The sequence below is a fragment of the Acomys minous genome (assembly GCF_964271855.1).
Source record: "Acomys minous genome assembly, chromosome: 15".
NCBI classification, from domain to species: Eukaryota; Metazoa; Chordata; class Mammalia; order Rodentia; family Muridae; genus Acomys; species Acomys minous.
In genome coordinates, this window is record NC_140497.1 from 83,974,737 (window position 1) to 84,002,499 (window position 27,763).

The 27,763-nt window shown below is 46.5% G+C and overlaps 1 protein-coding gene across 1 annotated transcript; it reads right to left on the reverse strand.

Annotated features, from left to right (window-relative positions):
* Nucleotides 1–4,760: 4,760 nt before the first annotated feature.
* DYRK2 (dual specificity tyrosine phosphorylation regulated kinase 2) lies at nt 4,761–18,252 on the reverse strand. The gene is made up of 3 exons (XM_084759866.1): nt 17,835–18,252; nt 17,252–17,400; nt 4,761–10,360 (listed from the first exon to the last, which is right to left on the reverse strand). Exons 1-3 carry the CDS (start codon nt 17,881–17,883, stop codon nt 8,753–8,755), a joined length of 1,806 nt encoding a protein of 601 aa, XP_084615992.1. The 5' UTR covers nt 17,884–18,252; the 3' UTR covers nt 4,761–8,752.
* Nucleotides 18,253–27,763: the final 9,511 nt, after the last annotated feature.

Here is a 27,763-nt window from a genome sequence, read left to right on the forward strand (position 1 = left end):
AGGTGTGGGAGGAAGTGGGCAGGGAAGGTGCTGTCCATTCACTGTACAGAGATCTTCCCAGGGAGAGGGAAGATGCCAGGGTCAGCTTCAGCAGTACCACCTTGTCCAACATGGTGCCTTCCAGACACACAGCTGGGAAGCACCCGGGACACTGCACATCTGCGGAGACCACGTGATGATGGTATAAGCGTGACATTGCTAGAGTTCTGCCTCACTGCCCCCATCTGCCTAGGTTACAGCGTGGCTCTACATGTTGCTCCGTAGACATTGGATGATGAGGTAGCAACACACGCCTCCGCAAGAACAGTTCTCTGGAAACGCCTCTTAGCTCTGTACCATTGAGACCTGGCTGGAAAGCCCCTTTCCGGAGCTTTGTATCCAGTACCAATACAAATGACCTTCTAAAGAAACAAAAAAAAAATCATCAGTCAGTTATTATTATGGTCGTTTTGGTAAACCAAGCACACCAAATACAACTGCCATGTTCTATCCTTAAAGTTTCTTTAGCAAACCTTATTTGAGGTTTCTCTTTCCATGGTTTCAGTTACCTGTCAATTACAATCTGAAAAATATTAAATGGGAAAATTCAGAAATGAGCAATTACTAAATTTTAAACTGCGTGCCACCCTGAGTACTATTTCATACTATATCACCTGGGACGTTGACACATCCCGTATGTCCAAGGCACACATGTCCTAGTCATTAAACATGCTTCAGATAGAGTCACCTTGGTTATCAGGTCAATTTTCACGGGCTCACAAGGCTTGCGTTCAAGTAACATTTCCTTTTGTAACGATGGCCTCAAATAATGAAAGGACTGATCCCGATCATTTTATCTTCTTACCAGTGTATATTGTTTTAGTCCCTTATTAGCTATTGGTCATCTCTTCCTGAACCTAATGTGTGAATTAAACTTTATTTGTAGGTCTGTGAAGACATCTGTATACACAGGGATCAGTGGTATCAAGAGCTTCAGATATTCAGGGAACATGGACCCTGCATAGTATATGCTCCACCCCCGGGGTTCTTAATTGCAATGAGAGGAGGAGAAGAGATCACTCTAACCAGGAAGTTGTTTGTTTGTTGGTGAATTGGGTTTAGCTATGTTCTCTCTCTCTCTCTCTCTCTCTCTCTCTCTCTCTCTCTCTCTCTCTGTGTGTGTGTGTGTGTGTGTGTGTGTGTGTGTGGTGTGTGTGTGTGAAATAATCTCATTAAACCCAAAAGTTCCTCAAAAGATTTTTCAATGAATTAGTAAGTGGAATTTTACCCAAAGGCTCCAAGTCTTTAGGAAACTATAGGTCACCAAAGCTTCACACGTTAACCAGACATATTAATCTCCAATTCTCCCTAACCAAATAGGTTATTGCAATTCCCTTTGATTCCATGAAGCAAATCTGAAAATAGCTATGGCTACATTTCATACATACACACACACACACACACACACACACACACACACACACACACACACACCTGCTATTTCTATTTTTGTAGTCTTCATGCGCATCCATCTTCTTCAGATAGCTCCACCCCCCACCCCTGCCATTTCTTACCAACCCTTTCAAGTGGTCTTCCTCCATACACTCTCCTCTACAGCCAGTCAAGGAGAGTCCATTTGTTTGTGGCAAGTCTTCTCCTTCAAGTCCCTTGGCCACTTCCTTACACCTTAAGCAAAGGCTATAAGCCCTGTAATATCACCTACAGGGCTTGGCCTGGGATGGCACACAATCACTACAGCTCCGTTTCACACTGGGTTTCTCGTTCTCTGGGCTCCCTCCACAGGACCTGCCTTCAGCTGCTCACTCACTGTCACCCCACCCCACTGCTCTTCCTCCCTGAGAAAAAGCAATGTCCTGGAGAAGCCACTCATGACCCACACAACCCAACCCAACCCAACCCAACCCAACCCAACCCAACCCAACCTAACCCCCCCCAACCGCTCTGCCATTGTCCTCGTGCTCACTGCCTCGAGCTTTTTCTTCACACTTTCATTGAAATTGCAGTTCTTTGTTCACAAATTTCCTAACCTGCTTGCCGTCACAATCAGCCTTAAAACTCCCTAAAGTCAGGATTCATGTCCATTGGGTTCAGTGTTTTATATTTCTGGTGCCTGTGACCCAACTTCACACGTGGGCATAGAATACGTACTTGGCATATGCATGTAGTCTGCAACAGATTAAAAAAAAAAAAGATTCTCTGACTTTCATGCCTTTCTTTTTACCTGTAAGCATACTCAGGCCAAAAGCCCAGTGATTTTAATCCTAGGGGAAGGAGAAAATAAGTAGGGCATTTCCTTTGGAGAGAAGGATTACAAACTAGACCAAAGTTACTCATACACTTTTTTACTAAAAGTCTACATAAACTGCTTATAATCATTTACATACCATTCCCCAAACAAGTGAAAATTTAGAATTTTTATTAAATGATCTATTTCATAGGCTTTGGTTTTATAAAGAATACTTCATGTTTACCAATGAAGAAATTGTCTTGTTGTTTAAAATTTCTCAAATATAGGATGTAAATAACGTGTTACAGAAATCAAGGAAGGACACAATCTTTCGGTGTGTAAAAAGTGATTTATTTACAATATGGTGGTTAAAAGCTGTATCTAAAATGTTTATATATCCCTGGGGGAGCATTCTGTATTTACTTAAATATGAAGGCAAAGGGTAGAAAACCCGAGTAAACCTGAATTTAAGAGATTTATCTACTGCCACAATCAGTGACTCTTAACTTTTAATTCCCTGAGAATTAATGTGTCAAAAAAAATAGTTTCATACACAAAAATGTTAGGAAGAAAAAACACATTTTAAGAACACAGAAAATATAGAATAGAGCTGCTACCTTCACCTTTCCCACAAATGGTCACACACTTTCCTGTAAATCAATGGGTGCATGCGCAGTTGCAACTGAATTTATATGTAGACTTACAGAGACTAAGATGATCTAGCTTTCATGTTTTTGGAAGTTTCTTGATTGAAAAGATATTCTTGGCAATTGATAGCTCATTAAAACCCCTTTCCTTTTTCTAAGTATCTTCTTTTTAGACTTATTTGGTTGTTTGTTTGTTTTTTTTTTACAAAGTCTCTTTGCATCAGTCATTTCATTTTCCTCAGACATCACCTGAGGATAACTATGGCTTAAAGAAGGATGCATAAGGACCCATGATGACCGTGTGACACAATGATCTGCAGGGGAGTGTTGTTCCCTTCTGATGAGGCTGCTGAGGAAGCTTTTGAAGCTCTTACTAAATTTCCTTGAGGTACAGGGAAAGGGCAATTCATGTCTCCCTCACAGAAGCCCAAGGATGCGATCTCAGCTGATCCGTTAAGCGAAAAGGGAAGCCAAAGAACCAAGCAACCACTTTGAAGACACAATTCTCTTGTGTATACGTGGCACAGTAGCCGAGTTTTCTTTGGAGAGGAACTTTTGTACCACCAGTGACAAGTGTTTATTTGTGTTAAGCCTGAAGGAGAGGCAGAGTAATTCAAACTTTAAGAAACAAAATGAAGCCATAAATACTGGTGGTTTCGGGTCTCTTCTTAAGGCCCTTTCCCAAACAGAAAAGTAACCAAAGCCCTCGCTTATTGAAAAGACCCACACTGCTAACAGTGAAATGTTCTCCAGGCAGGCCTGGTTTGAAAGCAACTCTGAAGTCCCGCATTTCTGAGTACTCATTTTTGTAGTTGCAAATTCCAAAAAGGTAAGTGATTATAGAGACTCAAACAAAATATAGCATTAGTCAACTTAAGATACGAGTGGAAAGTGAGCTTTCCTGGGTCAGACGAGGGTACCAATGGTCTGCATGGACTCTGACACACACACACACCGTGGTCATCTCTTGGACATTTTGTTTTGCTCTCGGTTGGTCCGTAATGTTTCTGTTTGTGGTGCTTTTGCGCTGTACGTGAGCTGAGCAGCAAGGTAAGCAAGGGTGAAAACGTGTGTGCTGTCTGTGAAGACAGAAGCTGGCGTAGGAAATCTCCTGCTCCCTTCTTTCAGGGTTAGGGTTAGGGAGGAAGTCACAGATTTCTTCCACTGTTGGTAGCAGGAGGGATGTGAACAAAGATGTAAGGTAGTTCCTGTAGTGAGGCGAACACTCCTCTACCTTACGTCCCTGCGATGTCTGATGCATTCATTGCCTTGCTCAATGTCGTCACCAAGTAAACTAGAGTTTGGTGTTAAGTGACCTTGGCGCAGCTTTAATTAGTTGCAGCTCACAAGCCTTACTTCCTAACCCAGCCATGTCAGGAAACACCAATACCCCAAAATGTGAACACCAAGGATTAAAAAATAAATAAATAAATAAACGGCAAAAGCATGTACATTTTTGAAAACCTGGGAATAGTCTTGAGAGCATCTTGAAATAACTGACCAGAACTGTACACAGAAAAGAATGGGGACTACCAGGGAAGAATTGAGCGCCCCGCTGCCCTCGCTTATTGCAAGCTTGAAGGATAAGATTTGAAACTCAAGTGTGGCATAGAATGCAGTAGATACCATGTAAATAAAAGAAACCCAAATTTCCTAAGGTAAACGGAGTATCTTGAGAGCTCAGGCTTAGTAGGTGTTTCTTCCTAAAGCCTCGTTTTTTGAATTTAGGATTTGCGTATTTAAGAAGAAACAAATCCCAGTGGGTGAACAAGTTAGCCCCAAGCCATCTGACATTCTAAAGTCTCCTCAGGTTTAACGAAGCAGAACTATTAATGATACCAGAAAGAGACGAGAAGTGAAATTATAGTTAGAAAAGGGAAGAGAAGTAAGGTAGGACATTAAAATTTTATTCTGAAATTATCTCTGGCCACAACAATAAAATTTAACAAATATTCACTAAACAGTCTCACTCCCAGCATCGGCTGTACAATGCATACAGTATCATAGAACTGGCCACTAGGATTCGAACCCCACTAGAACACTTTCCATGTTAAGTGGCGACAGCAGCATCTCACAGAAGTCTGTACATACATATATACACAGTCCACATTCAACCATTTTCACATATTTTCAGTACACACAGTTGCAGCATTATTATAGTCACGTGTCTAAGATGTTGCTCGATTCAAACCCAAGCCACTGCCTAGACATAACATAGACACAGCATTTGAGCTGAGTGTCATTACAAGGAATCTTATATATGTCCACAGCAGAGATGTATAAGCCCCTAAAAACAGAGTCCACAAATACTTTTGTTTTTAAATGCTACCACAGCATTGTGTTGGGCAATATGAAAACCTTTACCACCCCAATCTGTTAATTGTTTTGTTTTGTTTTGTTTTTTTAAAAACTTCTGCTTACCAGAAATATTCTTGATGAAAAAAATTACAAAAATGAATGTTCTCTTTTAAAATAATTCACACTTTTAAGATTCCAATATGGCCCAATGCTACTGATGCCTAAAGTGTTTGCTAACATTCTGATGGAATCACTTGACATGACTCCACACCACCCAGTAAGTTTAAAAGTGGCTTAAGTGCCTTGCACCCAAATTGTAAAAATCCCTGGCCATCCTTACTAGAGCCAGGCACATTAAAAAAAAGGAATGCACTTTGGTTCATACCAAATGCCCTGGGATTAATCACACTATAAAATTAAATGGTTTGAGGTAAATTTTTACAAATACAGTTGATTTTTATCTAGTGTTAGCATAACAAAAAAATATCATTTAAAAAAATCAGTCTGATGTTAAGATACAACAAAGACCATCTTTAACCCCTTAAACACAGGAATTCCTGGTGTAACTAACCAATGGTTATCTTACTCAGCGCCAGATGACGATTCACGCCTTACAGTTTCTATTAAGGCCTATAAATCTAAATATTTAAGACAAATGTTATCTTCGCAGAGGTGGTTTCCATCTTTACTACCTCCTCGTTTAAAGAGTTAAAGAGGTTAAAAAAAAAAAGGCATGCCCTACAACATGGCATTCAGAACAAAAGGCACATTGTTAACACTAAGGGCCCGTTTTTTCCTCTATGATGTTAATCCATACTGTCTTGCATCACTCGGTGCCCCCCTGCTGTGCTAAGGACACTCAGGTGGTGCAAGCCGAGAGGAGCCAAATGAGACTGCAACCGAAGACAAGACGACACTGTGCTATTCCTAAGTCCTACAACAGCTCAGACATCCCTAGACAATGGCGACCTGTGAGACCAAGGACCGTTTCCAAGCCGACTCCTGGTAGCCTATCAGAGCCCTTTATTTAGGTTTTAAGATCACGAAGAGGCAACAGTTTCATTTTAGACACAAAAATTAAATTGGATTCTCCTCCAAGCAGATGTATCAGTAAATGCTGAAAGATGGTGGTTTTTTATCACTATTGGAAATTTCACTGTAGTTGGGGTTGGGGGGTGGGGGAAGCCCCGTACCACTACCTTTTACAGCTTGCTTTGGAGTTCCCAGTTAGGTGCATGGAGAACCAGTTCCGTGTGATGGGGGAAAGACAAGCAAATGTTAGTCCACTTCTAAACTGTTGCAAGTCTGGTCAGGTGATAGGGGAGTGCATAATGGCAGGCTCAGGCTCACACAGTGACAACTAAGTAACAACAGGAACAGAAAAGGAGCCTTGAAAGGGGGAAAATAGCCTTTGTATTTTTTAAAGTTTATTTTACTGATCTAAAGACACTTAACCATCATTAAGAGACTCGTTGCTTTACAAAGTCTCCAGACCAAGTCTGTGTGTTTCTTATGCCTTTTAAGCCAATGTTTAGGAATAAATACACAGATTTTTAAAGTCCTACAAGCCACTGATTGGGGGTACTGTCACATGAGCATCTTAGAATGTAACTTACTGACATGTTATTGCACTTCACAGATTACACAGAAATGTGTATAGTATGCTAAAGAATTTGACTAGGGGGAAATAAGCTATAACTGCTAAGTACAGAAGTACAAATTAATTTATCAATGACATCCTTAAATAGTAAAGCAAACAGCGATATCACTAACTTATTAATAAGCTAATCTTATTACTGATTTTTGGCAAATATTTGAAATAATTCCTGAGCATATTTTTTTCCACCATCAACTGGCAAAGCCTCAAGATAAGAAAAATGTTTTATTCAAAATGACACTTTTTATTTGGTTCTTTTTTTTCTTTTTCTTTCTTTTTTTTTTTCCTTTTTTTTTTCCTTTGTCTTTTTGTTTTTTTAAAGTAAGAGAAAGCATAGAATTAAAAAAAAACTTAACTGGAAACTTTCTTGGCCTCACTGGGGACCATGCTTTAAGTACTTGTAAATTGATTTACAGGCAATACAATAATATCTGTGCATATAAAAGATTATTTATCCTAATTTTTACTATCCAAAACCTATTGTCCAAACAGGCAGAAATCTTTCTCTATTAAATTGCACATACTAAAAAATTCTTTCCACGTGCCTTGAAATTGATATATATCACCGTTCATACATTAGTGATAAAATACTGAAATTTTCACTGTGAAAATAATTATTATTCAGAGAAGAAAATATTCTTTTACCTAACTCTCAGTTACTCTTTCAGGTAAAGTGTCATCCCCACAAAAACACCCAGTGCAATCCAAAAGAAAGTAACACTAAACAGAGGAGTGCAGTGTCTGCGGCTCTTCTAATGAATCAAAGAATAAGTCAAACCATTTAACTTGAGGTTGAATTTCTCCTCTCTTTTCAACCCCTTTTCTTTCTAACGAAAGAGTTGATGCTTTCCCAGGCTAAGGGAACCTCCGTGGCACCTGCAGTGTGAACTTACTCCGGCCGGCTAAATCATCTTTGGAACTATGGAAACCCCCCACCTTAGGTAGCTAGGCCGCTGTTCTCTTGGAAACTGGGGTGTGAAACTGTGGACATAGTGGCAGCTGACATGTCTCTCTGTACGAACAGTCTGGGAGAGACAGCTGAAGGAAAAAGACAAACTAAACGCAGCCAGCAGATGTGTGTGGTAAAGAGGGGCAAAGAGAAAGGGAACCAGGGGGTGGGATTGCGGTTGGGGTTGGGGTTGGGGGGGGTCCTACAATTAGGTGAAAAAGCAGTCCCATAACCGGAAAGCTTCCTGACTGTGACAGCCTGCCACCATCCCGAGCTTCAGGAAGCATTCACACAGCTCAGTTTCCATTTAGCCACTCAATGCTGCTCAGTGGCTTAAGAACGTCAGAACGTGATGAAGTGGGCAGTTTAAACCCGGGCAAACCTATTTTGTAATCGTTTGAACACACCATAAGGAAAAAGGAGAAAAAAAAAATCTCTGAAGTGCAGTTTTTCTTCCAGGCTTTCATCCTGACTTTCTTCCACCTCCACTCTGACCCCAGACAGACTAATTTATGAAAAATGGAAACGAGGTGTGCTGCTCCTGCATGACCCTGGAGCATGGAGGGGGCTGGGGAGGTGGGGGGGGGCAGCTCCCTGGGGAGCAGGACAAACCATGAAAACAGAGTGAATGTGTCTGACCAATCTGTAAATGTGTGGCAGTCATGAAGAAATCAATGGCCTGCCACTGATGTGATTATTCTGCCACACTAAATACAGTAAGGCTCATCGTAGTTTTAGAACACAAGGAAGGGGAAAAAAAAATAGTTTCAGAAAGTATAAAAAACTTAAAGCATTGTCCCCATGTATTTTTATAAAAACAAAACAAACTGTCTTACATCAAGTGCTGAAAAGATACAAATGAGTCAAATTATTGAGCAAATAAAGACAGGTCTGAGCTACACTTTTCCAACCCAATAAGGCTCAGCTATGACGCATTTTTTTTTTTTCAGATTGCCGGCATGGGGGACTGAAGCTCAGCTAACGAGTTTCGGCAACACTGTCCTCTGCTGAATATTCCCATTGGCATCTGTCATCTGGGCCAAATTAGTCCTCAGCTTGGACGCTGAGCTGGAAGGTGGAGGTAACTTGGAAATGGAGGTGATAGCACCAGTACTGTCCGTGACCCTCTTCACTGCCGTCTTCTCCCCAGTCGGAGGCTTTGGCAAACGCCTCCTGAGCCACGGGTGCCGCAAAGCCTGGCCCGGGGTCATGCGGACCGCGGGATCCCACTCCAAACACTGTTTTAAGAAGTCAAGGAAAAGAGGATCATCACACCCCTTGAGTGCGTTCCCCCACTCTCTGCTCTCTGGCGGACCCCTCAGTTTCCCTCTCCGGGACCGGCCTCCGTTGAGGACCACAGAGCCATCGGAAAGAGTCGTGACAGTGCAGTATCGGGGATAACCCTTGGAGCTCACGAAGTTTTTGGCTCGTTTGGAAGCATCCAGCAGTTTCTGAGAGGGCATGCCCAAAAGCTCGATCATACAAGCCAGCTGGTCCCCTTCATCCTCCCCAGGCAGGAGGGGATAACCCGTCAAGAGTTCCGCGAGGATGCAACCCAGGCTCCACATGTCAATGGGCATGCCGTACCTGGCTCCAAGGATCACTTCCGGGGCCCGATAAAAGCGTGACTGGATGTACGTGTAGACGCGCTGGTGCTCGTAACAACTGGAGCCAAAGTCAATCACTTTAATACTGCTTCGACCCTGCTGCTTTAACAAAATGTTCTCAGGCTTAAGGTCACAGTGGATTATTCTGTTTTTGTGCAAAGCATCCAAGCACTGCAGAATCGAGTGGGCAAACTTGCGCACCAGAGGCAGGCTGAAGCCCTGAAACTTATTCTTCTTGATCAGCTCGTAGAGGTTCATGCTCAGCAACTCGAACGTCATGCAGATGTGGTTGCGGAAGGTGAAATTCTCCAGCATGTGGATGACGTTCATGGTGTTGTCCTTGTCCTGCTTCCGGAGGTGTTCCAAGATCCGGATCTCCTCCGCCGCCTGCCGGTGGAAGCGCTTCTCGTTCCGCACCATCTTCAGGGCCACGTGCTGGTGGACTTTGTGGTCATAGGCCTTGACCACCTGCCCGAAGCTCCCCTTCCCAATGACCTTGAGGACCTCGTACCTGTAAGCCACGTGATCATGGGGCACCTGCACGTACGATCCCTGGTCGTCGTCATAACCACCATTGTTGGGTCCCCCTGTCATGCCTTGGCGCTTCTTTGCATTTGGACCCAAGAAATATATCTCAGGGTAGCTAAAGATCTCATGGTGTTCGAAGGCCGTGAGTTTTTGCATGTATTGCTTTATCGCTTGTTCAGGTGTCATGGGGGTGGCTTTCACCTTCCCCATGCCTTCCATGGACTTGAGAGAGGTGGAACTCCCTTGCCGTCTGTGAATGCTCTCCAGCTGCCGCTCGGGCACCACGGGTAAGCCCGTCTTGCCCACCGTCGTGAGCCCATTTGGTTGCGTCGTGAGCACTGTCCTTTTGTTACTGTTATCCTCGAACAGCTGCTGAACCTGGATCTGTCCGTGGCTGTGGCTGCTGAGGTGGAGGTGGTCATTCATGGCGTGCTTGCCGCCCCCAATCTGCAATTCAGACAAAAAGCGTAAACGGAAAAGGAAAGGGCCCGTCTCTCCAAATGTGCTTTTGGAAATCAGCCACTATCCGACTCCCAGCTTTACAATACGTGATTTGGCATGACCCCACAGCTACAGTCAGTTTTACTGAACGGAAAGCGATGTGTGCCCAAGAGGTCCCACGAACGTAGCAGCGGAGGGCATGAAGAGGAACGCCGCCGACGGGCAAGATGGCAAAGGGGAAGACGACGAGCAGACTGGGCAAAGTTAGGAAAACACAGGCCAGCCCCCAGGAATGCCACACCTACATTGCCTGGGTCCTTGGAGTACGCTCTCCTGGGGGCAGGGATCAAGCGTTCATCTACCAGTCTGTACCTAGCGTTTAATAACACGCCCGGCACATGGCGGGTGTCTTAAGCCACATCTGATCAGGAGACGAACGAGGTAAAGCACGAACAAGTGCCGTCTGCACAGCTGCCCACGCCCAGATCACAGTGTCTTCCACACTTCATTTAGGCATTTTTTTATTGATAGGAAGATGGGCGTGGCATGTGTCCAGTGCGCTCTAGCATACCTAGACCTCCTCCCAAACACTTCCTGTTTCCTTCTTCCCTGCTAGCTCTAACTAACCTCGGAACACATAGAATGCGCTTCTATCGGCAGAGTCTCGTGCAGAAGATGCACATGCCCTAGTTACCTTGCAAACACCAAACCTGTTTTTTTTTTTTTGACAGTTTCTAGGTGTCGCTGACTTTATGGTCAGTTAAGGTCACTCTGTCCAACAAGCTGAGCAACCGGCATTCAGGTTGGAGCCTCTGGTGCGCAGCTCCATGCCCACACACGTATTTCCACGGACTGCTTGCTGGGATACACAGCTTTCCAACAGAGAACGATGTGACCTTAGGACTGCCACCTCGGCAGGACCTAGAGTCACCTAAGAGACAAACCTCTGGGCATGCCCCTGAAAAAGTTTCTGGACTGGGTAAACTGAGGTGTGGGAGGACCTAACCTAAATGTAGCCAGCACTATTCATGGGCTGGGGTCCCAGACTGAATAAACTGGGTGAGCCCAGCTCTATTACTCACTTCCTTCTGCCCTGACCAGCTGCCTCAGGTTCCTGCCATCATGCCCTCACTGCCAGGACAGCACGGCCCTTCTTATATTATCAGCCCAAATAACCCCCTCCTCCTTGAAATTGCTTCTTTACAGGTATTGACTCACACCGAAGAGAGTAGGACCCAATACAAATACAAAGTGGCAATTTCTATTTCTGGCACAGGTGCCGTGTCAGAATAGTCTTATGGAAACAAAACTGGCATGGCGAAGGAGGATCCCCCGTTTCCCTATCCTAAATCAGCTTGGGGTTTTCTTCAAGCAGCCTATTGGGGGACTTTTTACTTGAAATATCAGAGACTCTGCTTGTCATCACGTCACTCATTCAGCCAGTATTAATAAGGGGCTACTTCCAAGGTGGCAGATTTACAGTAAAGAAGATGTGTTCTTTTTCATCCCATTCGGGGTTATTCATACTCCTGAAAGAATAGAAGTGAGCGCATAGTGATTCAAGAAATGATTTGGGAACACCTGGGTTATAAAATGAAACCCTAAACCTTCCTCGCTAGCAGGCCTTGCACTTCATTTTTATTTATTTTATTTTATTTTTTTAACCAATAAACAGCTAGCTCAGTGACCGTCTATGGAGAGAAACTCCCAGCTTACTTCTAGAACAGAAAGAGCCAGTCCTTGGGGCTGTGACTTTATAGGCTCAAGAATGTTATTTCTCAGAGAGACTTTTAGCAGATTTCTTTATTGAACTCACAGATGATAAGTCCATGTCAGGTGACCTTATGCTCCACTAAGGTAATTGCTCTCTATTTCAAAAGCAAGGCTGTCCATAAACTACATTGGAAAAAGCCTTGAGCATATTAAAAAAAAAAGTAATATAAACTTATTTGTTGCTGTTTTCTTCTCCATCCTTCCATCCTTTCAGTCCCTTTCCCATGTTTCTAAGACCCCAGAGTTAGTCAGGAACTTCTTAGCAAATGCTAGCCTTGGGGTGAGGCAAGCAATCCTTCCACCTGCTGCACTCAAGCACTAGGTCACCGCCCTGCTCCCACATCTCTCCACGGCTTTTCTTTCAAAGCTTCATTCATCTCCTGCTCTCTCTTCCCCTGTAGTCTTTCAAACACTAGGAATGAAAAGAGCGAAGATCTGAACTAATTCTCCTCAGGCCAAGAAGGAGCTTGCTTCAGAGGAAGCCGCATTACCCAGCCTACACGACTCATGAAGCACACTAATGGAAAAATCAACCTTGGGATGTAAAGTGCTAGTGCAGAAAACAAACAAAACAAACAAACAAACAAAAAACAAAACAAAACAAAAACCAACCTTTTTGAGCATCAAGAATTTACTCTGATTTAGGTTATTGCACTTACGTTTTTTTTTTATGTCCCAAAATATCACTTCAAGTATTTTAGCACCAGAAGTAAAGAGGTTGCCCACCAAACTGGTCCATCACCTCTCTCTCCAACTGTTTTCCTTGGTATTCTTTGGTAGGTTCAGCTATGACCCCCCCTACCACCACCTGCTGATAGGTGGGTCCAAGCTTCGATTCTCTTGGCTTTCCACTCTTACAATTTCCTGGTCAATTTCCTGAGCACAGCTAGGACATCAGGAGCACCCATAATTGGCCATAGTCTAGCCTGGTCTGGCAGACCTGCCCATCCATGCCTCCTAGACTCAGGCTCCTTTGCCTAACTGCTAATGTGATGAAAAACCAAATATTTCCTTGTAATTATAATCCTCAACTTATAAAACCAAAACAAAAGCAAACAAAGAAATAAACCCTGGAAATTGCTCTCCCCCAAATAAGTACCCTGGCTGAATACCTGGCAATCCCTGACAGTATATACCTGGGAAATCCCCTTAGCATCTGTCCCTTTGCATACTATCATGAAGATTCCTGGGCACGCTCAGCTATGCTCTTCCTATCAGTTACTTTTCACCTTCTACTGCTGTTCTCACTGAGACAACTGAGGCAGATACGCCGGCAGAGGCAGACACGCATACACATACACCCTGCACCATAGCCTAAAGCCCTCAAATTCTCCACAGCATTTCTAGAGTTGGTGTGTACACACTGTCCACCGGAAACTGCTGTGGCCCAGGGCTACATCCCACTACCACAGCAGCTCCAGGCACTGAGCACATCTGGCCTGAGCCCTCCGGTCAGATCTAACCACTGTTCTCCTAAGAGGAACAAGGCTGAACTCCCAAGACCCAGGAACACCACACACATTACATCCATCTCTTGTCAGTTTTATAAGAGCCCAGAGATTTTTCACGCATAAGACAGACGCAGCTCCACCAGTTACTGTGTGACCTTGGACAGTTTCCCTAATCTCTCTGAACTGCAGTGTCCTGGAGGATAAAAAGGTCCCAAAGCCACCTCATTAGAGATATTAGGGAGATTAGAAAGGTCGTGTGTGTAAAGTGTGTGGTGTAGCCCTCAGCAGGTGACAGCTACTACCACTGTCCTTTTCAGACACTGCTTGCTGCTAATCTTTCTACAGGTCAGGTGACAAACTTGAACACTCCCTCCTGTATGCCTGAACTCTCACCTGCTCTGACCTACCAAGTCATAGCTATCTCTATGCCTACAGTGCACTGTTTCACCATGAATCTTCATTTCGCTCTATTTTGAGCAGGAAATTAGAGGGAGGGTCAGTCACCTCTTAATTTTCTTAAGTCCTCAATAACATAAACTCAGGTACACAGTAAGTACTTAATGAACGCCTCCTAAGTAGATGCATACGCATCAAAAAATGTCTCTTGGAGTCATCCTTCAGCAGTAGTGTTTGTATCTTCAAAAGAAAACATGAAGTCAACACCCAGGGAGTTGGGAAATATCCCAAGAGGCCCAAGTCACAAGATCTTGCCGGGCCTCGGAGGCAAAGGACAGCTGGTTAAAAAGTACCTATAGCAGATAGCTTAACAACAACACCCAAGAGCCCATACACATTCCAGGAGTTAGAGATATTTACTTGAAGGCCCCAATTAAAAAGAAGACTTTGGGTCTCCGGACATGCAGGTCTCTGACATCACAACCCAAACTCAAATGCACGAAATGGATGCATGGAGGAAGGGGGCATCCAACGGTATCATAAACTTAAGGATACTGAAAACTCTTCACTCACCGTTCAGCCTCTTAGAGTCAGAGACCATGGGTCGGTCCTACTTGCTAATGCACCACAATGTGGCAACACTGAAGAATACAAGCTGAAACTAACTAACGGAACAGTTTAAACACCCACAACAGGATGGGTTAAGGTGGAGAGGACCATAAACCCCTCCCCTCATCATGCAGTATGTTAGTATTGAAAATTCTGGAAGAACAACGGGTCTAAGAAGTCTGGCACTTTCTTCTCCCGTAATACCAAAATGGCAAGCAACAGATGCTTCCCTGTGCTGCTAAGACTTCTGGGTGTTTTAAAACCTCCCAGTCATCTTAGAAATGTTGTGTGGTGTTACAGGAATAAAATTGCAGAGCTTAAAAAAAAAATCACTGGTAAGTAATTTAGACATTAAAAGTTATAAACATATATACCAAATGTTTTGGAATTTGTAGAAATGAAAAGATTTCAAAATATTTCCTCTCCTACATATTGTTACTAAAAGAAAAAAAAAAGCCAATGAGAATTAAGATACTCATTGGTTTTATTTTTAGGACAAATTGGCCTAAACTAAATTGCAGCAGTATAAAATAAATCACACAAAATATAGAAAGCAAACACCATGGAAAATTCCAAAGTTCATAATCCTGACATATGATTAAGGGAAAAGATGGGCAAGCTCATATGATAAATCATTTTCCATTTCTTAGTGCCCTTTCTCCCCCAATTCATTCCACAACAGCTCTTCCCAGGTGTAATTGCTCTGGAAATAAACACATAAGAACTGCTGAAAATTGAGAGACATGGGCTCCAGCATTTACAATAAAGCTAATACTGGTTCCCAGAACTCATAGTCCCGAGTAGTACATTAAATGCAGCCTCAGGAGGATGTGTGACCCAGTAATACATATCTGAGCTGTCTATGGTCTCCTGGCAGCTCAGGTAACCTGTGGAGTCCACATCCCCAGGTGAAAACTCGGGAGGACCGGATAATCACCGTGGTCCTCAATGCTCCCGGTCTGGGAAGTCTGCAATGTGACACCAACCAAGTCAAAACTGACAGTACTTGAAACACAAAACCTTGCTTCCAAAACCAAGCAGAGTACGTGAAATTTGCTCTTCAGTTAAGAGCAGCCACGTTACACACAGGCCATAGCAAAACACGGGCATCCGTGCTGAGAAATGCCTTCACGCCTTTTTCTCTCTGCTGCCCCACAGGCTATTCTGCTAGTGGCCACTTTTCTTTCTCCCGGCTTCATTACACACTTCAACTGCAAAGGAGCTCTAATCAGGCAAAGGCCGTCCTTAGAAAAAAATTGGGAATCGGATGCAAACCAAGTTATTTCTTTTCCAGTTTACATCGTATCACATGATCACATCAACATATGGGGGGGGGGGGAATGTATTTTCCAAACTGTCAGATGATTCTAAGCCAGACAAAACAACAAAAATCCAAACCTCTAAAACCAGCGGTGGCTCCTTACTAGGATGCCCTGGGACGATTTCATTACATCCTTCCTCCCTGCAGGCTCTCTCTCCCACCGTATAGTCCAACCCAGACCTTGTGTAATGAATTCCCAGCCCATAGGATAGACACACCGAAAAAAGCAGAATGACAACTAACAACAAAACGTGTCTGTGAAATTGGTCCTCTCCCAGTACAACTGAAGTCTGTCCTCTCTCATCAAGTTTTCCGTGACAAACAAGTTTCAATCACATCACACACACACCCCGCACGCCCCCCCCGACCCCCCAGAGATGCTTCATGCAGATCACAGACAGTGAGGTGGGTGCTTTCAAGCCACTTTTACTTGGCAACAAAGTCATACATCCTGCAAGCAACCTCACACCGGAAAACCATCCCAGGGTGCTCACATCCCAGGGAGCCTTTGGGAAAGACCTTTGAAACCATCACCTGCTCCAAGCGCACACCTCCTCTAGGCTCATGGTCACCATCCAAAGGCCATCGCTGGGAGCTGAGGGAAGGTACATGCTAAAGTCGAATCCAGCTTGCTAGTCTCTGCAGTCAACAGTCCCAGGCTCTGCTCCCCTTCCCCCTGCCCAGGGCCTCAAAGGACCACAGCCCCTTGTCAGGGGCCCTCCTCTTGCTACCTACAAAGCAAAGCTGGCCCTTTCCTTCTGAGTAATATCCACCTAGGGAATCCTATAGGGGTGGGATGTTTTGTTTTGACTACTGCTGTGTCTCTTATTTTTGTTAATGTTAATTACAATTTCTGCTGTGCTCAAACCTGTAGCTCTCATAAAACATGCTTACACAAGCGGGGGACAATTGGCGGGTGCTCTCTGCTGGCTGGAGCCAGGCCTCTCTGAGGCTCTTTCGGGGATCGATTTTCCGGGCAGGGTAGCCTAGCTGTCCCCTAACACATATGTTTCTATAAATAACCACTACCCCTGGGGTTGGGAGGAGATGTTTACCGGGTCGGGGGATGGGAGCTCTGGGAAGAAGAGATGAAAAGGGGGAGGGGGGAGCCTCAAGGAGGAAGTTCCCAGGGAAAGAAGCTTTGGGGTGGGCGGGCTCCAGAGGGAAGCAAGGGGTTCAAGCCACGAATCTCCTTTGTGGCAGCAGCTCGGGGCTCGCCCAAGTTGCAGAGGGCGGCGTAGAGGACAGGCCCCTGCCAGGGGCGTGGAGCACTCGGCCCTCTCTTTCCACAGTCAGAACCCCACAAGCCTGGGGTCTGTCTGGCACCCTCCCGGAGCCGGGTCTCACCGTGTGGGCTGCGGTGGTAGCGTTGCTGGCCCGGAGAGGTGGCAGGGCGATGGGGGAGGGCGGGCCGGTCCCCACTCCGCTTCGGGGAGCCCCCGCGCCGATCCCCGGAGAAGCCTGAAGCTGGCGAACCGCGGTGTCCCCTCCTCGGCCTGGGCACCACGCGCGAGAGGAGACAAAAGAGGGTCAGGGTGGGGGAAGAGAGCCATCCAGACCCCCGCCCCCGCCCCGGTGGGCAGCGAACCCCTCTCCCCGGGAGAAGATGGAAGGAGACACCCGGGCCCAGGAAAAGCCGGCGCCGTGCGGGAAATGGGGGGTGGGGGGAACGGTTGTCGAGACGCGGCTCCCCGGCGCGCACCCGCCAGCTGCAAAGTTAAGTTCGCGACCCAGAGGGGAGCAGCGCTGGGCCAGAGCTCCGTGGCCCACGTCGCCGGGCCGGGGGAGGGGAGGGCGGGCCACCGAGAGGGCACAGCGGCGGGGCCGCGCTCCGGACGCCCCTCGCTCAACGCGCCGGGTCCTGGGCTCCCGGGGCACCAAAGCGCGTAGCCCGCGCCCCGCGTCGCCGACAGAGTCCCGGGGCCCTTACCGGTCGGGTAGGCGGCGGGAGCGGCGACCGAAGGTTTCCTGGTTAACATGGCCGCGGGAGAGGAACGTGCATGGCAGGGCTGCCCTCGCCGCCGGTCCCGCCGCTACTCGTCGCCGCCGCCGCCGCCTCCTGGTCTCCCCTCACGCGGGTCCCCCGCGCCTCGTCGCCGTCTCGCTCTCGCTACAGCCGGACACACGTAGTCCGCTGCATCCCCTCGGCCCGGGCCCGCCGCCGCGAGCCCCCCGCTCTCCTCCTCGCCGCCGCCGCCGTCCCCCTCGTCCTCGGGCGGCTGCTGTACCCCCCGGCCCGTGCACATGCCTCGCCCTCCCCTGCCGCACCGCTGGCCTCCCCGACTCCCTCACATCGGGGCCGCGGGGAGCAGGCTGCGGCCGCCGGGACCCACTCGCTCGGGAGCCTCCTCCCGGGCCCGCGCGCGTCCGCGCACACTTGCACACAAGCTCGCGCCCGCGGCTCGCGCCCGAGAAGGCCAGCCCCACCCCCGTTGAGGCCCCGCCCCGGACTCCCCCGGCCCTAGCCACACAGGCTCGCGGCCACCCCACCCCCACCCGCCACCCCGGGAGTCCCTCCCCCTCTGATCTTCCGCAGAGCCGCCCTCCGCTCCGGGAAAACTGCGGCTCCCACTCGCCCTCCGCCTCCCCAGCGGCCATCTGCCCACTCCCTCGGTCCCCCGCGCCCCTGCGACGCCCCTCCCGGCACTACCGCGCAACCTACCGCGGCTGGCCTCTTCCCCAAATTGCTGCAGAGACCCCTCCCTCTCCTATCACGCCCCTAAACACCGCTCCTAATGGCTGCTCCCAGACAATACTGCGCCCCCATCCACCTCCCGCAGGCCCTCGTCCCAGTGACCCAGCCATCCCCTCTCCCCAGTATATCACGGAGAGAACTTAGTTGTATGAGGGTCACCTCGGAAAAGCAAGCCCCGAGGAGGGACTGCAGCTGAGCCTTGTGACCCAAGCCTGGACGAAAGAAGGGGCTGCCCTTCCACCTCCATCTCGGCCACGCACGCCCTCCCTGATTCACTGACACCGAGTGACCGCTGCCCTCCAGTCGCTAGGACAAGGGGAGGCAGACAGGCGCCTGTAGACCGCAGCTGGGGTAGCAGTTGGCTGTGGGTTGCTAGGCAAAAATAAACATCAGAGACACCTCCCATTTGCTTACAACTCCAAGCCTTTCCCCAGCACGGCCACTGGGTGAGACACACCTTTTTTTCAGCTCTAGGCAGCACTGGTGCGACACTTGTCATCCTTCTCATCCTCGAAGGAGGAGGAGAAAAGATTCTTCTTCTCTTCACAGACACGTGGAGAACCTCTCCCCCGCCCTTTCCATTTGTGGTCTACAGCCCTGTTTCCCGGGAGGAACAAAAATTGGCTTTCCTGTCGCGCACTTATGCTTTGTCCTGCATGACACACTCGTGCACCTTTGTCCACTTCAACCTTCAGGCATGGGGGCTGGGGGTGGCCGGGGGGGGGGGGTCAACAAATCCCAGCAGATAGGTTAGAAAGTTGAGCTGCCGCCAAGCATGCACTTCCTTCCTGGGAGGTACCTAGTCTCTGAAGTGTTCCTGGAGCCCTGTGTCCACTCCTTTCTTGTCCACTCCTTGTGTCTCCAGGTGCCTAGGAGTGAAGGCTATGGTCTAGAGAGAGCTACCTCCTGCTGAGTTGCATGGGCTCTGCTACTTGCAAATTGTCATAGCAACCTCCCACAAAGATCACCTCAGCTTTATACAAATGCCAAAAGAACTGGTTCACAGTACAGTGTGACCCTCTCAGGTTCTGGGACTCCTACGAGTAATAAGGCGGGGGTTGGGGGGGGGGACGCGACTCTAGTATGGAAGCCATTGGCAAAGAGATTTCTACCTTTGGAGAGAATGAGAGACAGAGACTGATAGAGACAGAGAGAGACACAGAGAGGCAAACAGAGAGAGGCAAACGGTCCTTCCTTTTTTGGGGGGGTGGGGAGTGTCATTTCCCAGGAAAGTAGGGCCACAGTAGTGTATTAATAGCCAGCTCATGCTTAACAGAATCATGACCTAAATTGCCCCTTAGCAAAAAAATCCCTCTCTGCTTATCACGGGAGACGATCTACGTTCAAACCCACAGGGGAAAGTTGGAGTTGAGTTCAGAATTAACTAACAGAAAGGATACTTAGTAGCAGAAACAAGGCTACGATGTATTTGAGATTCTCAGTGTGGTTTCTCTGGTGTTCCCTCACACACTGTGCACTTTGAAAACTCACACAGCGTCTCCCCCTTTCCTCTTTCTAGATAATTATTTCCTTACCATCTCCTCTGTTGAATACTCCATACTACTGATGTTCAAAAAAAGAAAGAAAGAAAGAAAGAAAGAAAGAAGAGAAAAGAAAGAAAGAAAAGAAAAAGGTTTTCTTTAAAAAAAATCAGTTTCAGTTTCAAATTATCTGTACAATATGCTCTGTTTGCAATTAAATAAATAAGAAAACTCATAAATAAGAAAAATACTAACAGTGTGTTAGGCTCTAGCTTGATTTCCAAATTAATAATGTTGATAGACTTAAAATAAGGGGGAAACAGTTTTTACAAAGAAACAAATTATTTGTTTAAATTAAAGGATATATGTCATGTCTTGTGAACTTTAACTAGTCTTTTACCCTTTTTTTATAATTTTACGATGCAAACAGTATATATTGATCATGTCTACCCCACTTCCCCCCCCCCCCAATCCCAGCTCCCTCTCACCGCCCTTCCCAAGAACTTCCAACATGTCTGCTCTCTCCTCCTCCTCACCTTCTTTTGAGCTTCCTCTTTCTTTTGTTTTCCATAACCCACCGAGTCCAACCAGCTCTGCCTCTTAGAACGCTGACTTGCCTTGTTTAGCTCCACATGGGGCAGGCAGCATAGCTCCAGTGAGTTCGTGTGTGCAGGGACATGGCATGTCCAGAAGACAGCATTTCATAGCATTCCTCCCAACCTTACATTCTTCTCGCCCTCTCCTCCTCTATGTCTCTGAGCCTTTGGGGAGGAGGGAGGGCAGGGCTGATATAGACACACCATTTAGGGTTAAGCACACATTGTCACTTATTCTCAGCACTCCCTTGTTGTATTAACTGCTGATCACTGACATGAGAAGTGTTTCTGAGGCAAAATCTCACCCACACTGCTCTGGGTGTATAAATGTAACCATGTAGAAGGCAGTTTGACAATATATAAGATTAGCAAGACGATTAGTAGGTTCCCCCTAGGGCCTATAACCTCCCAAACCAAGGACTTTGAGCAGGTTAGCAATGCCAGGAAGGAGTGTCTTGCTTTAGAACAAGGTCTCAAATCCATTTATAAGCATGGTCAGGAACACCACCACCACCACCCCACCTCCATTGCACCAGTAGACACATCTTTCCTGGCAGTTTGGTACGGTACCATTCAGGCTTCACTGTCAGGCAATATCCCTGATGGATTTTCTCCTCTGGCGGTCAGCATAGAACCTTCTAGCACTGTAAAAGCTGGTCAGCAGGGAGGATATTTTCAGGTCAGTTCCAACATGACACTATCCTACAGTCAAAGTTCCTTGTGTCTTCAGCAGTGAGTTCTTACCCTTTGGTTCTGGTGGGCAATCATGAACAATAACAAACGCCCGTGTTGTTCTGGGTGCCTCTGAGGTCTCCCTGACCAATAAGTCATAGTAACATATGTGTGTGTGTATGTGTGTTTAAATCGTTTGCAGTTCTGGTCATTGAGCCTAGGGCGGGATGCATGTTGGGCAAACCCTACCACCGTTCTATATCCTGACTCAGGGGCTGTTTGGCGTTTGTCTGTTTTGCTGTTGTTGTTGTTGTTGTTGCTGTTGTTGTTTAACTTTATTTTGAGACAGAGTCTTGCTAAGTTGCAGAGACTGACTGCAACTGTAAGCACGGAAGCCTCAAGTTTGTGGTCCTCCTCCTAAGCAAGTGGAATTACAGGTCTATACCAATAGGCCAAGTTCAGAATATGAAATTGTGGCATGACAAATGCAATTTCAATAGTGTGTGCGTGTGCCATGCTTAAGGACAGTTTTCAGCCAACTTATTTTTGTTGTTCTTGTTGTTGTTGTTGTTGTTTTGGGGTTTTTCCTTTTCAGCTATTTTGATTATAAATGGCATGTTTTTGAAAACTATATTAATTCTTACTGATTTCTAAAATAGCTTGGATTTTCCGTATTCTGTTATGTGCTGGTGCCCTGAGCCTTGATGACTGTCCAAAAGAAATATGGACTTTGGAGAAAGAATGGGAAATTCCGGGAGTTACTTTCTTCAAACTGTATCAGTATTAATTATACTATATAATCATTATACACACACACACACACACACACACACACACACACACACATATATATATATATATATATATATATATATATATATATATATATATATATATTCTTCAAAACCTGCAACCAGACTGGACTGGTTTGACTCTAGACATGGCCGCCATCTCGGGGGCTCTGCTCAGTTAGCAGCCCTGTTTTTTTTGTTTTTGTTTTTGTTTTTTTGTTTTTGGCCCATTGTAGATCCTTTATCTGCTCTAGATTGTTTATAATCTCAAAGCCAATGTACAGATAGGCAGACAGATATTAGCAGGAGAAAGGAGAGGCACTCGCAGGAACTCAGGCGTGTAGCTTGTAGAGAGAAGTTTGATTTCATACTGAGAAAAATATTGACCACAGAAAAACAAAATGTAAGTGAGGAAGAAAATGGCATCCAACCCCACCCCTGCCTGGTCTCACTTGATTCCTTTATTCCAGAAACATTTTCAAGTAACTTAGTATATGCTCAGCACAGAAAATATAACGAATCTTCAGAAGAAGTGGGCTAGCCTACAGACTCATAATCCATTAAAACAACATTCCTTTATCCATTTAAGAAAAAACAAAAACAAACAAACAAAAAATCAGCACTTTGGCACCATTGGTGATGGGTGGCTATAATCTGAATACTTATGTCAGCCCAGAATGCATATGCTCTGATCCTAGCCAACAAAGTGATTTGCTAGGAGGCAGGTCCCTCAAGATTGGGAATAGTGCCTTTATTCGAGAAACACCGCCCCCCCCCCCAAAGCATCTTAGAATCAGAAAATGGGCCCTCGCCAGGCATGATACCTGCTTGCTCCTTCACCCAGATTTCCCAGTCTGGAACTGTGAGAAATAAACATTAGCATTAAAAAAAAAAAAGATTATCCTATTTCTGGTATTTTGTTATAGCACCTTAATTGGACTAAGACAGGAGACTACTGATTAAAGCAAATAATCAGATGCTGCCAGAACCCTGTTTAGAGCTTAGTGTCCAGGAAGAGAGAGAAAAATATGTAATACTTTGTTGGGGCAGGAAGCACTATAGGGAGGTGGTGGGACCTGTAAGACACAGGGCTAGTGAAAGAGATGAGGTCTTTGAGTGGACTTTGGGACTCCAGTCTTTTCTTGTTTCTGTCTGTTTCCCAGCCACTTAGAGGTGGGAAGTTTTGTTCTCACCGTGGTGTAACATCTTGCCACAGGCCCCCAAACAAGTAAGGACTGAACTCTCTGTAACACTGAGCTTAAATAATTTCTTCTTCACTATACCCTATTTGCCTATGGTGACAGAAAGCTAACAACACAGGGAAAAGAGAAAGCCATACCCCGGAAGTAGAGATGTCTAGATAAAGAGCTCACAGAGGACTGGGAGATGGCTCGATGGGCAAAGAAAACGTGGCTATTCAAGCGTGAGGACTTGCGTTAAGATGCTCGGAACATGGAGGCAGAACCTCACAGCCAGCTAATCTGGCTTATGCAGCACCAAACAAAAACAGACCCTGCCTAAACAAGCTAGAAGTCAAGAACCGACACCGGGAGTAATCCTTTGTGGGGGGAGGGGAGATCTACTTGAAAAAAATTTTTAGATAATTTTATTTTATGTGAGACTTGCATATGAATGGGCACCATATACATACCTGCGGGCCAAAGAGATCAGAAAAAAATGCATTGAATCCCCTGAAACTGGAATTATAGAGGATTATAAATCACCTTCGGAGTGCTGGAAACCAAACCTGGGTCCTCTACAAGAGGATCAACTGTTCTTGACTACTGAGCCATCTCTCCAGCCCCAGTAGAGATTTATTTTTAAAGGGTCACAAACACAGCCCAAAGGGACTTCTACTCAACCTCCACCTCGACAAGACAAACGCTAGCCGAAGTGGACCATCCAGAGGTCCAGAGGAATAGGAGTGCCATGGCTACACGGGGCTCCCAGCAGCTGGACCCCTCGTCGTCGCCCACGTGCGCATGGCCACAGCCCTAACAGCCCAGAGAGCAGCGTCTGGTATATCTAGTCTCCCACAGGTAAGGTCCTGGCTGCACTTGAAGCAACCAGCCTGGAAGAGGCTGTTTTCAGGGCACCAGGGATTCTGCTAGCCCCTACACTGGTAAGGGGGCGAACCCGTAGAAGTAGAAACGGAAAAGAAGAAAACCAGTACGGAGTTTGCTGTGGGGGAACTAAACACAGAGAAAAGTGAGGGAAAGGGTCCCGTGACTTAAGGCCCTGGGGTCTTTAGTGTCATTTACGAAAATTGATGACATCTGGGAGTGAGGAACAGGTGAGGAAGAAGGAATCTATTCTGGGAGCATACACCAGATGCTGCTGCTGGCTGCCCTTAACACAGACTAAATAAAACCTACTGAATGGAACTAGTTTATTTTAGCTAAGGGTGGGCAAGGTTTCGCTATGGGCAGGGACTCAACTTTGGACTGTCAGGGCTTGTGGTAAAAAGTGCAACATGACTCCTTAGTTCTGTTGTTTGTGTGTACGAGTGCGTGCATCTGACTTATTCTGGGTCAGACACTGATTTTGTTGTTTGCAACAAAGCAGATAAAGCCTTCCTTCATGGATCTGACAAATGAGTGCAGCAGTTGTCAACTTGTGGGTCGGGACCTCTTTGGGGGGGGTCTAACGACCCATCAGAAAACTCAGATGTTAGTGTTCCGATTCCTAACAGTACCAAAGTTACAGTTCTGAAGTAGCAATGGAAATATTTTTTTTTGGTTGGGGGGCGGGGGTCACCACAGCGTGTGGTGGAAAAATTCTAGCTTGACATATCCAAGGCTCCACACCTGACTTGCAGAATGAAATAAAGAGGAAAGATGACAGCTAACTTGTGGTGGGGCTGGAATGGGAAGAACCAAGGAGACAGACAGTCACCCTCACTCTCCTCAGGCCCTTTGACCTCTGGGACACAGCATTAGGAAGGTTGAGAACTGCTCGTCTAGTGCAATGAGACTACATTGAACCAACGATGAATATATCACGTGGGGAGCGGGGAGCAGTGCTAGCTAGGAAATGAAGAGAAGGCGAGGAGAGATGGGAGACAGTTGCTGCTACAGATGGCCACTGCTATGGGCATTTCTGTCGAGGCAATGGCTGCAGTGGATTCGAAAGAAGTAAGAAACATGGAAAAATCTCTCAGAAGAGAACCTAGCAGACGTGGAGGTGTTCAGTTAGAGCACGTTTGGGACACAACGAAAGCAAGTCAGGTAGCTGAAGTGACAAAGTGAGCCGGGGGTGAGGGGTGGGGGCGGGGGATGTCAGGGACAAAGTCAGAAAGCCAGGTTATGAGATTGAGTCTTATACTGGACTCATGAGAATTTTAAAGGTAGGCAATGGTACCAAACCCAGGATGGAAGATGAAAGATCACAACAACTGCCTGCCTGCCTGCCTGCCTGTCTGTCTGTCTGTCTGTCTGTCTGTCTGTCTGTCTCTCTCTCTCTGTGTGTGTGTGTGTGTGTGTGTGTGTGTGTGTGTGTGTGTGTGTGTCTTGCTCTCTCCCTCTCTCCCTCTCTTTCTGTCTCCTCTCTCTGTGCCTCTGTCTGTCTCTATATCTCTGTCTCTCTCTCTCATGCTTGCTTGCATGCGCTCTTGCTCTCTCACTCTACCCCCACGCCCCACCCCCACCCCCCCGCCGCCTCTCTCTCAAGGAGCTTCTAGAGTAGACTAGGACAATAAAAGTAATACATCAATTACAAACTAAAGACATTATTCCCTGTCTCTCAAGCCCACACTCTGTCATGGGAGACCTGATGGACAGCCACAAGGGCTCTCTTTCCCACTGGCTCCCAGTGGATTGGATCAACAGGCCCTAGCCAGAGATAAAAGGGCCCAAGGACAATGGGGTCAACTGTCTGTCTCCTTGGCTCGTCCTATGCCCCCAGCCTACCACAACCTACTTGTTGTCTTCCCTTTTGTTTGTTCTGCATGCTAGGCACGGAATCCAAAGCCTTCGATATGTCAAGCTAGAATTTCACCACTGAGCTACAGTCAAGCCTTGGCTGTGCCCTTAACTGAAGACCTGAGCTCCTGTTGGGCAGCCCTCTTCCACAGCTGTCTGTTTCTCCCTTGGGGTTCTGGAATCCAACCCGTCCCCCTGTCGCTTGACGCCAAGAAGGGTTACTTGCTATCACTCACTGCAGGGTTCTTAGTTTCCCTTTATCAGTGTCCCTTCGCCCTGCCCACACATGGCAGCGACCATGCACCATATTCTGTCTGGTACTCAGAGTGACTCACACAGTTCCTGGTTTGGGATTTTTTTTGTTTTCTTCAGCTTTTATGAGTGCGCAAAAGTGATATGAACTCAGAAGAGGCTGAACTTTGAACTCTGTGGGGTTCTATCTTTTCCCAGGATAGTGATGTGTGGAGCAGTTTTCTCAGCACAGTGTGGGACAGCAGTGAGCCACAGCTCCCAGGCATCCACAAGATCCCTGGGGTAAGCCCCTGACACTCTGCAAGGCCCAGTGAGGCTGAGCCATGGCGGGTTAGGGGGAATGCTAGATTAGGGAGCTTTACTGTGCTTTTTTAAAAAAAAAGTTTATTTATGATAGTTTCAGTTTAAGATGGATTTATCCAACTTTACCCTCTTGTAAATCAAAAGCACCCCCTTAAGTGCCATATCTTGTAGATCACAGACGCTCAATACCAGATAACGACAAAGGGCTAGAAAATCTGGCTTCATTGGAGGAGCCAGAGCAGATTCTTGGAGCAGGCGGAATCGCATCCTGGCTTAAGAAAATGGACATTCAGGCTTTTCGCACACAAAAGAAAGGGCGTTCCATGCCTAAGGAAGAACATAGCAAACGGAGAGCAGTCCAAGTAAGGACATCAGACGGAGATGCCTTGTGTGTGAGTCAGCTTTCCACTGGCAGACTCCAGAAGACGACTAACTTATAAGGAGGAAAGGTTGGTGCATTCAGTTCTGGATATTTTGATCCCTGATCAATGGCCCTGTTACATTCAGGCCTGTGGTGAGGGAAACTATGTGGTAGAGCAAGACTGGCCCTGTTATCACCCGGAAGTGAAAGAGCAGAAGACGAGCCAACATGGCCAGTCTTCTTCAAGGAAACTCCCCAATGGGATGAGGACCTCCCCCACAGGCAACCTCCTAGAGCTTCCAAGGGTTTCTAACATTTTTTTTATAGTGCTATGCAGGAGACAAAGCTTGTAACACAGGAACATTTGAGGTACCTTTAAGTTCCAAGGGAGGCAGGTGCAGCAGTTTGAAAGCAGAGGCAGGTGGAGCTCTATGAGTTCCAGGCCAGCCTGGTCTATACTCTGAATTCCAGAATAGCCAAGGCTACACAGTAAGACAGTTTCAATAAACACACCAATCAAACAAAAATCATACACACACACACACACACACACACACACACACACACACACACACTACACAAACTCTATAAGATCCAAACGATGGTGCCTCTAAAATGGACAATGACCTAACAAAGGAGATACTGAGGAGTAGGGTACAAGGTGCCCAGGTCAGGCACAATGAAAGCTGGAGAGCGGAACCAACACCTGATGTAGGGAGAGATCAGATGTAGGTAGGCCAGACCAAGTGCCCCCCAAAAGCAGAAGCCAGCCCAGCTGCTTGGAGGAT